Raw genomic sequence first — 16,056 nt, forward strand, 5'->3', positions numbered from 1 at the left:
AATTAGAAATTTGATAATTTAATAGAAAATTGAAAACATAATATATCGCTTATCGAAAATTTTTGAGTAAACTATCAGTTTCGGAGAAACAATAAGATATTATATGTATGTATATTATAAAACCAATATTGCAAAAAGATATCGCCATTTTTCATATGACATTTAACGAAAATCTGACAGTATGTCTATCACCACGCAATCATATAAAGGTGAAAAAATTAATTAATAATGTTAATAATTAAAACTCCTTCAATTTTGAAAGAACACGGTTAAAATAATATTCAATTATATAATTATAGAAATAATTATATATGATCGAATAGACTCCCGCGTTTCGGGAATATTCGAAAATTTATTATTATTTTCTTGAATATTAAATATACATTTTCACGATTTTGCTTTTCGTAGCAAATTGAATTTTCACGTACGCTTGTAAGCCGTGCCTATTCCGTTTAAGGGGAAATGCATGGTGTGGCGGCTGAATTAATGTAGACAAGAGGAGATAGGCTTCGTGCACACTTACAATAATGCGCATAAAATATTTTTCTGGCCTGTTACGCGTTATATACGGTTTCAACCTGCAATATTGTTTACATCATGAAAAGATTTTTATAATAAATACATAATCCCGAGGATGATCATTTATTATATAATCAACGCCGGTATTAAAAGAGTGAAATGTTCGTTAAAATATTATTACGTTTCTATTAAGTAATAAATATTTTTACTTAATTATAAAAGAGAGAATGTTTATATAATGTATCCCGTGATGCGCGCAAATGAGAGATTTTCAACCGTAAATACTTAATATTAACTTTAAAATAATGAGAAAGAAAGAAATGTAAATTTAATAATTTTATAATATTTGTTTATAAAATAATATAATAAATACAGGAATATAAAAAATAATACAATTTCGATCTAAAACTAATATACGAAGGTATATTCGATACCTGAACAAGGAGTGGACATCTGCCATTGAAAGTTCCCCCGTTGATCGAGTGAACCTTTATCGACTCAAATCGTACGCAAAACGAATCGGCCAACAACCGCGTGCATATAAACTTTTCATTCCCCTTCCGTTTTTCTTCTCCATCCACACCTTTCCACTTCCTTCCGCTTCCGTTCGGTCGGTCGCACACGAGGGCACGCAAGCGCGCCTGTAGACTGTACGGCGAAGTCTATCCACCGTATACGAGGGGGTTTTCAGTCCGCGAACGTACGCGATCAGATCCGATTCGGAAGAAGACTGGATTTCAACGCGTAGCGAATTGTCAAATGACACAATAGCGCGAGTCGAATTTTTATGCGGTGCGCAGAGCGTGACCGTGGAAATTTTATGTGACCAAAAAATGCAAATCGATAATTGTTTATTAAGACGAACTCATCGGACAACAATGGAAACTGGGAGATTAGCTATATCGCGCGCCTTCGTTTGCTGTTCAAATATAATTTTCTTGGTGAGCCGTCAATTATTTATTTCTCGAATATGGAATCTTATTTTATATCTGTTTTTAATAAATCTTTATCGATAATAAAATATTGACATTTAAGTGTAAATAGATACGTATATGAAATAATATATTAGCTGACGTGACGCGAATTGGTTCGATATATATCTCGTGTAAAATGATTAATGTAAATTAATTATCACAAGTCAATAAAATTTTTATAAATATTCGATCCCATTCTTTTCTTCAGATTTCAGGTTTTGCATTGATGTCATTAGGTGGATTATTATTAGCCGATAATGAACGGATTTTATTGTCACGTTTACTAGGACCTGGTGACATTCGTCCCGAACAACCACTCTTTTATTATCTGGCTTTTGCTATAGTTGCACTAGGATTTCTCATCGCCATCACCGGGCTTCTCGGATGCTGGGCAGCTTGTCTCTTTAATCGCTGCATCACAATCTTCGTAAGAGAGAAAGATCTCTATATAATATTTTTTAAATTTAACAATTTTATAATTTTATACACGCGTTTAATAATATTTTATATCTTGGCGCGCCAGTGTATTCTTCTATTTTATTCAATAATATTCAATATTTAACGCATATAACATCAAAAATTTATCTCTACAACGTATCAGAGATCTAACATAGTTATTTGCTACAAGTGTTTTTTTTTTATAATGATAATTTTAACAGCGTAAATCAGTAAAATATATAGAATGAATTGTAATTGTAAGGGTCTTCGCTTATTTATATGAAGGAAAAATTCGTTTGAATTAAAATCGAGATATGTTGATCACGCAATCAAAATCTATTTTATTTGTAACATTTCGTTGCGAATTCACTACGGTGTATTATTCATCAAGCCTATCTGAAACTAGATTCCCTACTTTGGAATCAGTCACGCGTCGTTGCCCGGAAACGGATCTGCTCTTATGCAGACACGCGCGTAAATAAAAGGAGGGCGCGTCCGAGCACCGCGTAAAAACATTAATTATTTGCTCATGGACGAGCGAATATGAGTTAGCTCTCGTCGAGGGAATAAATAATACCTCGATAATGCTGTTTTTCCTGAAAATAAAAAATTGCTTAGCCGTTTCCAATATTTATTTATACGCAAGCGGCAGAGAACATTGAATAAAAAATATATGTAGAAAATATATATATATATATTATGGTTATTAAATTAATATAAATTAGACAGATATATTATATATGCGTGAAAGAATATCGTTCTTGAATATAATCGTACATTGTAACAAGGTATTTCATGATGGGTGTTTCAATGTAGGTGGTTGATCTTTCGCTTTTGCATCTTTCAGTATCTCGTGACGATAATCTTGTTGCTCCTCGGTGAATGTACCGTATGTATTATCGCTGTTTTTTGGCCTCACATATTGGGGATCGATGTAAGACCGGCGCGTCTGATACGCGCCTTGCAACGCAGTTACTCTGTTCCTGGACGCGAACAATTCACGGCGGCCCTTGATCTTGCACAAACGACGGTAAGAAAGTTTATATATCATCTTTTAAATTTATATAAAAATCAAAAAATATAGATTCGAAAGATCTCGTTGTCATTACTACTTAAATGTTGCAAAAAGATTTATTTCTTGACACATTAATTCGTATATGTATAAAATTTTTTTAAATATTTAAATCGATAAATAATAAAAATTAAAATTGTAAGAAAAATATTGAACCTATTTATTTGATTTTCTTTATTTATATGTTATATTCAATGTTTCTTTTTTACACAACTCCTTATGTTTTATATATTTTATAGCCATGATTGTAAAATAGATAAAAGCGATATTGTGTCAGTATATCATTGTACATTCCCATCGTAAATGTATATTACTCGGATGATTAGCTATTGTATTCATTGTAACAAAAAGAGATACGCGTTGCTATCGTTGTGACGATTACAGTTCGCCTGTTGCGGCATAAACGGAAGTAGCAATTACGGCACGTCGTGGTGGCGGCTGCAGGAAGTCGGCCGAAGAGAATTAGTAGTACCTCTCAGTTGTTGCACCCTGAATAATGCCAATGAGACGGACTCTTTCCTCAACCCTGAGCCTGCCAATCTCACTCTCTGCCAGACTCTGAACCCTGCCGAACATCAATACGCCCGACACATCGTGGTATGCGCGATAATCAGGAAGTTATTGCTCCCCTTTTCTCTTTTCCTTTCGCCGTGCGAACGCATGCGAGACGGCACTTTCGGTACTTATTAAAGATAAAACGCGGAGACCCGCATATAACAAACGGGGACAAATGCGTTAAATATAGAATATCGACATAGAATGCCGATAGAAGCATGATTTGCAGAACGTGTTGCGCTGCTTATTTTTTTTTACGCAACTCCAATTTAAGAGACAAAGTTGGAAAGCTATTTTATTTTAATAAAAAAATAAAATCGCGTATCTCGCGCGAGATACCTAATGTTTCGAGAGAAATGCAAATTTTCATTTCTATTTCGAGAACTATCGATTCGCCTCAGCATCGTATCTTGTGCATAAATTTTTCGCGCTTCGTTAGAAAATTTGTGATAAAGCCGGCATGTCCTCGTGCCCGAATTTTAGAGAATCATATACTGGCTTTTGTCTTGTCTGGCAAGATTTTCATAGGGGAAGACCAAGATTGTGAGCGAATTTATCTAAATACGGGTGATATTTCATTCTTGCAGTCATATTTTTGTACGCAACAATATTTTTTATAATTTCTTCGTTCTACATTCAGGGTTGTCTTGAACATATCGAGAAGTGGATGGAAGATCAAGCATTGATCCTGCTGGCTATTGTATTAGCTGTTATGCTTGTCGAAGTAATGGCGCTCCTCAGTATACTTCTCGCTTGCTCGCGAGGAAACAGGAGAAGCAAATCGCAGGCGTCGACATTTACCTCCACGCAGACTTTAAGTCCATTCACCGAGAGCGATCACGATTTTAGTAAGAGAATTTTTTTATCTTATATCTACAATTTTAAATCGTACAATTATATTTTATACGCCTTTATATATTTCTAATTTCTATTATTGATTGCATATTTTTTTTCACCATGTTCAAATTATATGAATTATAGGTATAGGTATCGAGAACAGGATGCATACGGCCGGGACGACGTTTGATGCCAAATCATGAAGATGGCTGGAGGGCAGTCAAGGACGGACAGCGATTGACGTTAAGGACTCGAATAACCGAGAAACCACATGCGGTGATACTAAATATAATGTATTAGCATCGAATAAAAAGAGTATAATCGAGGAATGGAAAAATCCTTCCAAGTATTCCGAGGATTTATTACGGAGCGATGAAACGTACGAGGAACGGGCGGTCGACGTTATAATCGATAATCGTCCTCAGGAGTATCTTGAGAGATTCTCACAAAACGCGCCGCCTTTACAAATCGTCAATGATAATGTCTATAAAAATAGTAACGATAACAAGCTGATTAAGATTAAAAGACCTCAAGGTGGCGGTACAGTCAGAAGCATCCCCATTAAAGATTATCAAGCATCGATCGCGCATAACATCGGTACGTTGCGACGATCCGTGGCACCTCAATCGCAATTCGAGACTTTAGTCTCCGAACCTGAAAAGAGCGTTTATATGGCGTCGAAGAAAATAATTCCTACAGCCAGTAACTTGAATCATCGGGCAGCGTCGCAGATTACACGCATCGCCGCGCAAATGGAAGTCGATAATGGTCGCAAGAGATCACTCTGCCACTTTTGCAACAGTCAACGCGATCCACGTGGCTGCTGCTGCGCTCATCCGAACAAGAATTCTGAAGAGAATTTTCGATATTTTAGTAAGACGGAAGATCAAAGATCGCAGGACGGATCCGACGTAGATGAATATTTTCACAGGAGTTCACGCAGGAGATTCAGCTCGAGTTACGATCGCCAGCCTTCGAGTTGTAAGCGTGAATCTTTGGGAAATACGGTAATGATAACGGCGTGTACGAAAGATGGAAGAGTGATGCAAGACACGGATGCGTTGCAAGTAGCGGAGGGTCATGTTGGTCAAAAGATATCGGCGTACGAGCAAAACACTCGACATAGTCTGCGTGGCCCCGATCCTAGATATCGATCTCTCTTCGAGGTAAAAGGACATCGAAGCATCGGTGTGCCGTTGGTAGGTATGCACAACGCCTGCGGCTTACCCGTTGTAGCTTCCTGGCACGATCACGAGCTTCTGGATCCTCTGCGGATCGCAAGGACTGTGACGTCTGTTTACAAGAGTCCTCGCACTGTTCCGAACCTGCGACGTCGAACTCAAAAACGGAAAGCGCCGCAACCGAATCGCGCGACGATACATTCTAGAGACGATCGCAATGTTACAAGATCGGCAATCAAGTCGATGGTTTATCCGGATGCTGTTAACGATGGCGAGAGATCCAGACGGAGGCGTCGTCGCTCATCGTTTACCGCGACGAAAGGATCATTGTCTTCGAAGAATTCTTTCAAGAGAACGATTAGATCCAAGAGGCACGGAATTAAAGTAAGTTCGCTGGTAGATACTTTTGGCAGAAAATCGATTAAACTTGGAAGCGCGAAACGGACGACTCTGTATGCTAAAGATGATGGGGAGGAGGCTGTACAAGTTCTAAAAAGCTTATGTTTGAATCCTCTAGCGCGTGCCAATCCGGAAACGGATATGATGTGGTAAAACGAGGGTACTCGTTGACGCACTTTCTTGCTTCTTTTAATTGATACATTAATATATTTTATCAAACCATTTAAAATTAAAAAAAAAAACATAGGTTTCATCAATCGTGCAAACGATTTAATGGATATCGTTTACATTTAATTTAAAGTCAAATATACATAGAAAAAAATAGCGAAGTACGTAATAATAGCTTTTTTTATTCAGTGTCTTATTTTTATCTATTATCTCTTATGTGTTTGCTTTCACTTACTCGTATATTCATACGAGTAAATTAGTTACGCGTATGAGTTGTAAATATATATCGGATATAATGTTATTGTTATTGGATTTTATATTTGAAGTTTTATAATAAACGGAATCCTTGCTGCCCTCTTTCATTAAAGTTAAGCTCTGTTTTATTATTTATGAAATGTTTTATATTTATTATGATTGTTTTATTAATTATGAAATACGATTTATGATATGTTTCTATGTAAAACTTTTTTTTTTTCGAGAACATTATCTTTTCCGATGAATCTTTAGCTCATTACAAGAGATTTATACTAATATCGTTATAAATGTTACAATAGTAGAAAACATCTGAAACACACAGTAAACATTTATATTTCAATAATGGTACAAGAGGAATATATAGATTGATCTTACCGAGAATAATATAGGTAAATCTAATACGAAGAATTCTGCGGCTGTGAAGGTATATCTCCTATGATAAAAATATAACATCATTTCAATTTCGTCCTGAAACAAATAATAACTTTTGTTAAATAATTTATAATTTTGTTGCGAAGCAGGAGGAAGAAGGTAAAGAAAACCTAACGTTTACCATGCAGCATTTTTTCTTTCGAAAGGATAGCCCATACTTTAATACACGATCTTCAACGCGATTTGCCTGAAATAATAATAATATTGTACTCGAGATTTTTTTTTTCTTAACAATTTAGATCCATTGGTATATTCTACTTTCAAGAAAATGTCAAATAATTATAATAAACATGTTAAAGAAATAATCGTGAAAAAATAATATTTTACAGCAAAGTTTTCTATATTTACTTCGTAAGTCACAAAGTGATACATTCCGTACAAGTAAACGGTTTGAAAGAATATGTCCCACATAGTTATGATGTCATAGCTATCTATGCCTTTTGTTGCCAATGAATATGTATGTTCGACGAATTCTAGCAATATAGATAAGGAGGTGAAGAAGACGGCTATCCCGTACAACCTATTTATCCGATCCGCACTATCGAGGAGCATGCCGTGCAAATGGCGCACGTCGTAAACCGTGATTTCGCCCGGCGATCCGGTAATCGGTAACTGCGAAACATGAGGTATTATCGTTTCGTTCAGATGACGGAAACGTTGGCCTATCAAATCCAGAAATGTGCCGGTTACAAAGACGCAATAAGTGCCTATGACACATGGAACGACTTCGTCGATTATTATTTTTACTATTGCCGTCGTTCCTTCCGGTATCTTGTCATCAATGCAGTCGTATATCTTTCTAATCTGATTGATCGTTACTAATACGAAAAATAACCATATAAATTTGTGTTTATCCTTCCTTTCATATCCTAATACTCTTGCCTTGTCATCATACGTTTCCAGTTTGTCGGAAAACTGAAAAAAATTATCGGATGCGATGTAATAAGCAATGTATTTGAATCTTCGCACACGCGCATCTCATTAATTTTTTTCAAACTTTACAAATTAATTACGTTTAATGAATATATGTATATACATATTTTTAATATTATATTTTTACTATTGTATATAAATATATGTATATATTACTCTACGGTTATTTACCTTAATAAATTCTTGGTCGAGAAAGGCCGCCACATAATTGTAAGGAATTAACGAAGCGATAAAGACAGTAAACCGCACGATGTTAAAAATTACCATCTTTATAGTTTCTTTTTTAAGAAATTCAATGTACATATCATAATAGTATACCCCCAAGTTCGCGCAATGAATTAATATCCATAATCCACAATAAAAACGGTTCCAGGCGCTTCGTTTCAATCGACCATTTACTAATTTACACGAAAGTAAACCCATTATTCTATTGACCATTACCATAAGCTTTAGGTTTTCAAAAGGCGTCTGTAACATTGATATCGTTTTTGACATGGTATTCTCGACGGACTGACTTGACGAACAGCTTTTGATAAGTTATTTTTAACGACTATATAGTGCGAAGCTAAACGATTCGTATAACACCGTAACGATTATCAGAGATACCATGTGACTTCTATATAAATGAGGCTTACGTAAATTATTGCCTTCGATTTTTATCTGTCTTTATATTGCTATTAAATTATGGTTTCTTTTTTTTTAACGCATACGAATATTTTCCGATGCAGCTGACTTGTGTGACAGAAGATAGAGATTAAAATAGCGATAAAATCGACATAGTCGCGTCATCGATAAATGTCAAATCACGCATATAGCATCGTGAATCCATTTGCGACACATCAGTTAATAAAAGTGAAACATGTATTTATCTGAAGATACGTGCTATGATTGCGTCCTATATTGAATCACGTAACGGTCGTGTAGACATACAAAAATCAATAAAGATTCATGATTTATTATATGCATATAAACCTACGTTACGCGCTTGTTCCATACTATTGGTGACATAGAGATCATCATTAATTATATTGCGAATTAATCAAGTTGCGGGTATTTATATATTTATCACGATGTACACTCAATAATTCTCTTTATTAGAAAATAATTATTTATTATTAAATTTTATTAATCTTTTTTTCTTACATAATTATTTGCTTGTCTTACGAAAACGTGTAAATATTGTAGTAGAAAGATTATATTAATATCATGAAGTAAGTAGTTATTGTCGCAATAATCTAGAAATAAAAATTTATTTTAAAAAAACAACGGAAACGCACTAAATATTTCTTTTATAATTATCTTTTGCATGCGCGAGAGTAACAATAATCTGTATAAAATAGGAAGGTACTTACAGATTGAAATAAAGGTAAATTAATTGTAAAATATCCCGCCGCGTCAAAAGACACACGAGTATTCAAGAGATACGTCAAGATTTCAATCTTTTTCTAAAATGAAATAATTTACAATTAGATACGGAAAATAAGATTATTCTTTATTAGATAATCGCAATTACCATCGTATGTCCTGAGTTTACAAGCGCAGTCATACCTCCGTTTATGATACAACCGATTTTATTTGCCTAAATTATTTACATCACAAAAAATGGATTTTATAAATAAAATAAAATTATTTGTGTAAATGCAATGAGTTTCGTACAATAGATAAAATAGAGATTTAATTTTTCGTATACCTCCTCCGCTGTGTAGTGGCAAATTGTGCACAGAGTCAACATTTGCATAAACGAGGGAAGGACGAAAGCGCAAGATATCAATGGCTTCTTGTATCGGAAGATCTGTACATTTCCAAGAACGTGTATCATAAGATTCGCAAACCATAGCAGTAGAGGATTTCTGTATATATCACTGAAAGCTCGCTGGGCATCGTAAAGCATCGAGTGCATAATTTGCATATTCGAGATCTCGATCGTATTTGGTCCGTGTCGTTTTCTGTTCCACGATACTTTCGGCACGATCTTCTCGTTCAAATGTTTGAAACGTATCAGTATCAGATACAAGAGCAGAGATTTCTCAAAAGTGCCGTAAATGTGCATGCATATCGCGCAAATATCCGAAATCGTCGCGAATAATGCGATATCCGTCGATCTCTCGTGCATTATCACGCTCATAAGCAACAGGTTAACGACGGTAACTAAAAGCATTGCAATTCTGGGTATCCATAAATTGTCCCTTCTTTCGTTTTTTATTCGTGCAGCTTCGCGGTCGTAACTATCCAGTCGATCGAAAAGCTACGGCGAAAATTTATATCGGAGAAAATGTTAGAGGGCTCGCGAAGTGTACGGGGGAACGCAGGTAATTTAGAGGGTGTAGGGCGCTTTTTCGCTTTCTTATCCTCCTCTCACCTTGCCGAAGTGATTTTGCGAAGAGTAAGCAGCTAAGACGTTCACGCTAAGACTTGTATATCCTATTATATGTTTGATCAAGTCTATCGTCGTTCTTAGTTGAATATGGGCTAATCTCAGAAAATTACTTAACAAGAAGCACGTGTACGAAACGTAGACGCTTATCCAGAAGACGCAAATAATGTAAAATGGCCTAGAACAACGTTTCAATCGACCCTCTGTGATTTTATTGGCGAACATTCCGCACAATTTGAACGACAATAGAAATGGCTTCATGCGTTCCGCGCATCGTCTATAAGATTTGAAATTTTTTCTCAATACGCGTCGTTTCAAAGCGCACATGCTTTTCGAGATAAATTTTGCTTCTTTTTTTCTTCCTGTAATGTTTTCTTACGCTTACGTAAACGCGCGCGTTAATGGTTGATGTTCATTATAACTCAAAAGATGTTATGCTTTAAGTATTGAATACGTTGTTCGAAAAAAAATCAGCTTAGCTGCGATTGAACGTGCCCGTAAACTGTATCGCGGTTTGTATAAGACTATTCGTAAGGTATTTATTTTTCCACCCTCGCGTGCTGATAATTACAGTTGTACACTATTAGCCACATTTCTCTACTTAAATAATAGTTTGAAAGAAGATGAGGCACGCTTTTTTATAAATCAGTTCTTTTCCTATTATAATAAATTGTATATTTATACTATTCATTATTATTGCATAGTCATTATTATTACATCAGGATCGATAAACCAAAACAACATAATTATCTCGCAAAGAAACTTATTTAATAAAAATATACAATATAAAATTAATTTTTATAAAATATTTTATTTTTAAACAAATTATTAATTGTAATGTTTTGCAACACACGTGAACCGTTATAATGTCTTATAAATAAAATTGCTAAAGGACTATACAGATTGCGTGGTTCATAGATTTTTCCTTCAATAGTAAAGAGAGAGAGCAAAGCCGGCAAGTTATCATATATTTTTTTTCTTCGAAGGTTACCATAAGCATGCTACTATTATATCGACTATTGAGATGGCTGAGCTTGCCAGTTTCTTCTCAGTTTGAAACATTTCCCATAGCTAGCATTGTCAAATAGATAGTAATGCTATTGACGATAAATGTTATCACGCAAGAAACTAATATCAAATATATATGCATAATTATACGATTCATTATTTATAACTTGTAAATATTATTTATTGATTGAAATAATTCTTCTTTACATTCTTTAATGTATCACAGATTTTCCCATAAAAAGATTACAAACATTTTTACATAATTTCTCCATAAACGTTGAATTATTATATCATTAATTTCTAAATGCAGCTTGCATTATTTAAAGATTTTCTGCTAATGCAAAGAAAAAATAGATTCGATTTTAATTTGATGCTTGAACATTTTATCAGAAATAATACGATAGCGAGATTGCGCGATATCGTCGACATTACATTCCTGGTAAAATAAATAAGAAATCTTGCGCCCTCTCCCCCCCCCTCCCCCCGCCTCCTCTTTTCTCCCGATCTCTTGCGACGAAGCGTTTAAATGTAAGATTCGAAAATCTTGTCCCTGGATGAGTGGCTGTTCCGGGGGCATTCGATACATTCTTATTTCCATACAAAGCCTTTCAATTTCCCTACTGAGCCTTTGATATTTTGCAGGACCGAAGGTCCCCTTTGCCCATACTCTCTCCGTTCGTCTCCGCGATTCCTCCCTCGTTCCCATTGATCCCAACCCAGCTTTCCTTTTTTGCGTGGAAAAATTATGTAAACCGCTATAAAACGTGTCCGGATCAAAAATTCACAAAGGATCAGGCGGACATTGACATTTCGTCAATGTGGAGAATATCTGTCTGCCTGCTGATTAATTTTTTCCATACCGTATGCACGATAGCTCGAGGAAATCTTTCGTTTCGCCAATATAAAGAGATAGGACATTTATATATGAAGTTTTATATCTTTATATATTGTATTATAAAGCTTGTATAACTTAATGCAAAAATAACTTATGCAGAATTCGATGCAGAATCACATAATCGGATCGCACATTGACAAATTTAAAGAAGAAACTTGACTCGATAACGGACTGAAACGAAAGCTCCCTCAGATGTGAAATATTGTATTTTTTCTCGTGATATCTTTGTCGGGAAGCCGCGTTAGTGCGTGTGAAAGCACAATGATCTTTCTCAGATTGTCAAATGCGACGTCGTTTAGTCGCGGGCACTTTGCAATGATGTATCGTTCGTTCTCATGAAGAGGTGGACGCAGTCAGGATATTGTGCTACTTTTGCGAGATCATAACCAGCGGTATAGTCCGACACGCGTTAGACAATTCGTTACGCTGAAAATTTCTTACTTTCTCGCCGAAACCCTTTTCTGAAATTTACCGCCAACGAAGAACGACACTTAAGTTCCTACGTCCGATATAGATGTTACAGATCGCCATTATGTCCGAAGCTCTTGATGTATTATGGCAATTCTTTTGTGATACAAAATTGTTAAGACACGCATGAAAATTGAATCTTTCGACGCATCCTCTAAAAAACGCTTAGTCATCAAGATTCCATATTTTTAACACTGTTGAGTATGATAATGCGATAAGTGTTGAAAATTAAAGCGTCAAAATAAAATGTCAAAAAAATAATTTAAAAAATATAATTTAAAGAAGAAAATAATATTAATAAACATCTCTTAAGAAGAGATTCCAAGAAAAAATATCTCTCGTAGCTCATGTATTCGTATCTAATTATATAATAATTAAAAAAAGCGATGTTTTTATTTTTGCAAAAATGGAATAATTACAGTTGCTTATATAGTAATAAGTAAAATTGGATTTAGTTTAGCACTGCGGTTATTTCAATCAATGTTATGCATTTATTATAATATTTATATTTTAAGAATCGAATCATATTTTCAATATCCTCCCGCAAATAATGTCAATATAACGAATAACAGTAGCATTGCGAGAGAGGCACTGCAATTCGTACGAATATCGGACACGTTCTTCGAAGATCGTTAGGCTCAACATGGTGCCGTTTTGTGTGTCGTGCGATCCTTAGGAACTCTCATTGATTTCTGTTGTGTCGACACAACGGCGATAATGGATCTCAGGGTCCGTTCGCGCGGACTGCGAATGAACGGTCCGGTAGAAAGATTAATCGTGAGCGATGCAAATGACGAGGTGGAGAGCCGGTGTCACCTGAATGAAAGCCCATTACGAGGATCTTCCAGGACACAAACCCTCGATCGCGAAAGAGCGGGTCGAGAAAGAGGGAGGTTGGAAGAGGCATCGAACGAGCGAACGGAGTGACATTGTGTCAGTGAAAGTTGGATGAAGTGACACTCGAGATAAATGTCCTGCCGGTGTTACACATCGAGAGACTCTCCCGCCTTCGTAGTGCCTTCTGTGTTGCATCGTCCATATATATCTGTTTTATTTTTTTATTTTTTTTTCTACTTACCCCCCTCCCATCCCTCTCAAATCGCAGGATAATCGTCGTTGTTCTTGGTTAATCACGGCGTATTCTCTACAAATTAATAAAACGTGCTCGGTAATAATTTGTTTGATTCAAACGTTTCCTCTACTCTTGGGAAAAAAAAAAAAAAAAAAAAAAGTAGTATATTTTAGCATTGTAGTATCAACGACGCAATCTTGCCGCGTAAGTGATTCGCATCGCGTTTACGATGCTTCGGCGGATGTTAAAGACTTCCACCTTAACTCACCGAGAAATCGGGGATCATTAGACAAACGGCCGGTTCAACCCCAGACGGCTATTCGCTTTCTTGCAACTGTCCGGTTGACCTAAATCTTGGGAACCGGCGAACTGACGGACCGGACGAAATTCCACGCAGATGGTGGCGCGTTGCGCCACGGAACACGTATAAATTTTCCTCTTCTGCCTAGAGACCCTTTGTTACATCGTACGGTTTTTCCCTTTTCCCTTGTACGCGTACGCGGCCGTGCATTCTTTAGACAAAGAATAGAGTGCGCTTGAGGAGCGGACAACTAGAAAACGACTAAAAAAAAAAATGAATGTTTTTGATAAAAATATTATTGGACATTAAAAAATTAACATTGTCGATTAAAAGATGATATATAAATTTTCAATGCTTGGAAAAATATCTTCTGATGTTAATTTCGATGATAATTCCATATAAGCCCATATTCTTTATAAAATATATGTGAGAGATAAAAGAAAATTGCTTCTGCTCCTGTAAAACATTTTCTTCTCTCCCCATACTATTTTCAATGCATCGCATTTGCTCTTATGTTTTTTACAGTTGGTTGTGTTTTTTTACGTTTTTTAGGCAATTGAAAGAGCTCATAGACCACCTTTGCGAAGGTTTTAAAGCTTGAATTATTGTATGTACTATAACGGTACTTTTATGGTATTTTTTTATAAAAGAAAAAAAAAACACGCGAAAGGTTCGGTGAATTATGACATTATATGACACAAAAGAATTTTTTAGTTAGAAAGCCAGTAGATTTATAATGCTATTAATACATTCTCTAACAAATTATCATTAATTAAATTTTTTTAACAATTCATCAGCAAATAAGATTTATTTCATTAATATATGCATATTATAGTTAGAGCGCGTAATAATACTCTCACAAGCAATTATTCATTTAAAAATTAATACATATACGTATGTACGTACATCGTTCTTTTTATTATTTTATTTACGAAATTGTCAGCTGTGTTAAGTAACCAACAAAAAAATCAAACATTTTTTTGAAGAATTTCTCCGTTGAAATGAAACCGAGCACGAAACATAAACGCGTATCTAAATATACGCCTTTAAATCCCCGTTGATGTCACCGGCCCTCGGATTACGGTCGGTAATTTCATTTAGATTCGCGAAGCTCTCGGGTCGTCTTCAAGAAAGAATAGAAAAGAATGAGTCGCGAAAGAGTCGCAGGAGTCGCAGGATTTGTGCGACGCGGTACAAGTGATCTTCCGGAAAAGCGGGATGCCGTTGGTTTTCTCGAATCAGTGCACGCCTCGCCAGATTTCTCGGTGTACAATAGCGATGTTTGGACACACGGGGAGCGAAAGGCTTGCGTCTCCTTTTCTTCGACGCGAGCAAATAGTTCCCTATCTTATTCGACAACCAATGCGATCAGTCGACCGTTCCTCGAAGTTTTTCTCTGCGACGTAGCGGATGACCGTCGTGGTCGCAATCGCTCGATCGAACTGATCCGAAGACGTCTCCACACAAATACATAATCCAATACACAAAGCATACAACCGCTGGCGGTGGCTTTTTAACGGGGGGACAGGCAATTGCCATTAATGATCACAAATAGAGAAACTACGGTAGAGAGAGAAGTTTGTTTCTAAAATATATTCTACACACGTAGCATACAGAATTTCTTGACAAAAATCACAGAATAAGTCGGTGGTTCCTACAGTGTCTATCGCGTTCACGCTTCATAGAACATCTTATAGTTCCTTTCGCGCAAGCAATCCTCGACAACGCGCGCACCATATGTCAGTCGGCGATTCCATCACAGACTATGATAATTTGCGAAACCATCCTCGGTAATGAACTGATATCGATCTCGCTATCAAGTCGCTCGAAACACAAGCTTTTCCAGAGAAATGTATTCCGATGATTCGCATTTTTATATATCATATCGTTATATCATTGTTATAATATTTCTCAAGAACCTTGGCTGAATTTCTTGACCATTCTGGATTCGAGAAAAATGCCGAGAGAAATGTATGCGGAAGCTGTCAAACGTAATCAACGTCTTGTCGACGAGGTTTCAAGCTAGAAAGAAAGAGAGAGAGACAGACAGACAGACAGAGAGAGAGAGAGAGAGAGAGAGAGAGAGAGAGAGAGAGATCTTTTTGTTGCCCTTGTAAAACGAGTTTCCAGGGAAACGCAAAAAAATTAAGGGCTCTCATGTACCGGTTCGATTCA

The 16,056-nt window shown here is 36.1% G+C and overlaps 3 protein-coding genes across 3 annotated transcripts in view; 1 reads left to right on the forward strand and 2 right to left on the reverse strand.

Moving 5' to 3' along the window:
* Window positions 1–1,227: 1,227 nt before the first annotated feature.
* On the forward strand, window positions 1,228–4,627 carry LOC138934735 (CD151 antigen). The gene is made up of 6 exons (XM_070298765.1): window positions 1,228–1,460; window positions 1,702–1,920; window positions 2,779–2,961; window positions 3,388–3,600; window positions 4,199–4,406; window positions 4,540–4,627. Exons 1-6 carry the CDS (start codon window positions 1,353–1,355, stop codon window positions 4,596–4,598), a joined length of 990 nt encoding a protein of 329 aa, XP_070154866.1. The 5' UTR covers window positions 1,228–1,352; the 3' UTR covers window positions 4,599–4,627.
* Window positions 4,628–6,665: 2,038 nt separating this feature from the next.
* On the reverse strand, window positions 6,666–8,258 carry LOC138934903 (uncharacterized). Its single transcript, XM_070299053.1, has 5 exons — window positions 7,935–8,258; window positions 7,179–7,745; window positions 6,952–7,017; window positions 6,774–6,866; window positions 6,666–6,707 (listed from the first exon to the last, which is right to left on the reverse strand). Exons 1-5 carry the CDS (start codon window positions 8,256–8,258, stop codon window positions 6,666–6,668), a joined length of 1,092 nt encoding a protein of 363 aa, XP_070155154.1.
* Window positions 8,259–8,956: 698 nt separating this feature from the next.
* LOC138934904 (uncharacterized) overlaps window positions 8,957–16,056 on the reverse strand; it is a 33,733-nt gene continuing 26,633 nt past the window's right edge. Inside the window, exons 2-6 of the mRNA XM_070299054.1 lie at window positions 10,123–10,414; window positions 9,454–10,008; window positions 9,277–9,342; window positions 9,116–9,208; window positions 8,957–8,998 (exon numbers count right to left, since the gene is read on the reverse strand). Of these exons, the coding sequence (XP_070155155.1) occupies window positions 8,957–8,998; window positions 9,116–9,208; window positions 9,277–9,342; window positions 9,454–10,008; window positions 10,123–10,414 (1,048 nt within the window). The remainder of the gene's footprint in view (window positions 8,999–9,115; window positions 9,209–9,276; window positions 9,343–9,453; window positions 10,009–10,122; window positions 10,415–16,056) is intronic.

Source organism: Polyergus mexicanus, unplaced genomic scaffold (genome assembly GCF_030449975.1).
Source record: "Polyergus mexicanus isolate NDT 795.1 unplaced genomic scaffold, iyPolMexi1.0 SCAF_7, whole genome shotgun sequence".
NCBI classification, from domain to species: Eukaryota; Metazoa; Arthropoda; class Insecta; order Hymenoptera; family Formicidae; genus Polyergus; species Polyergus mexicanus.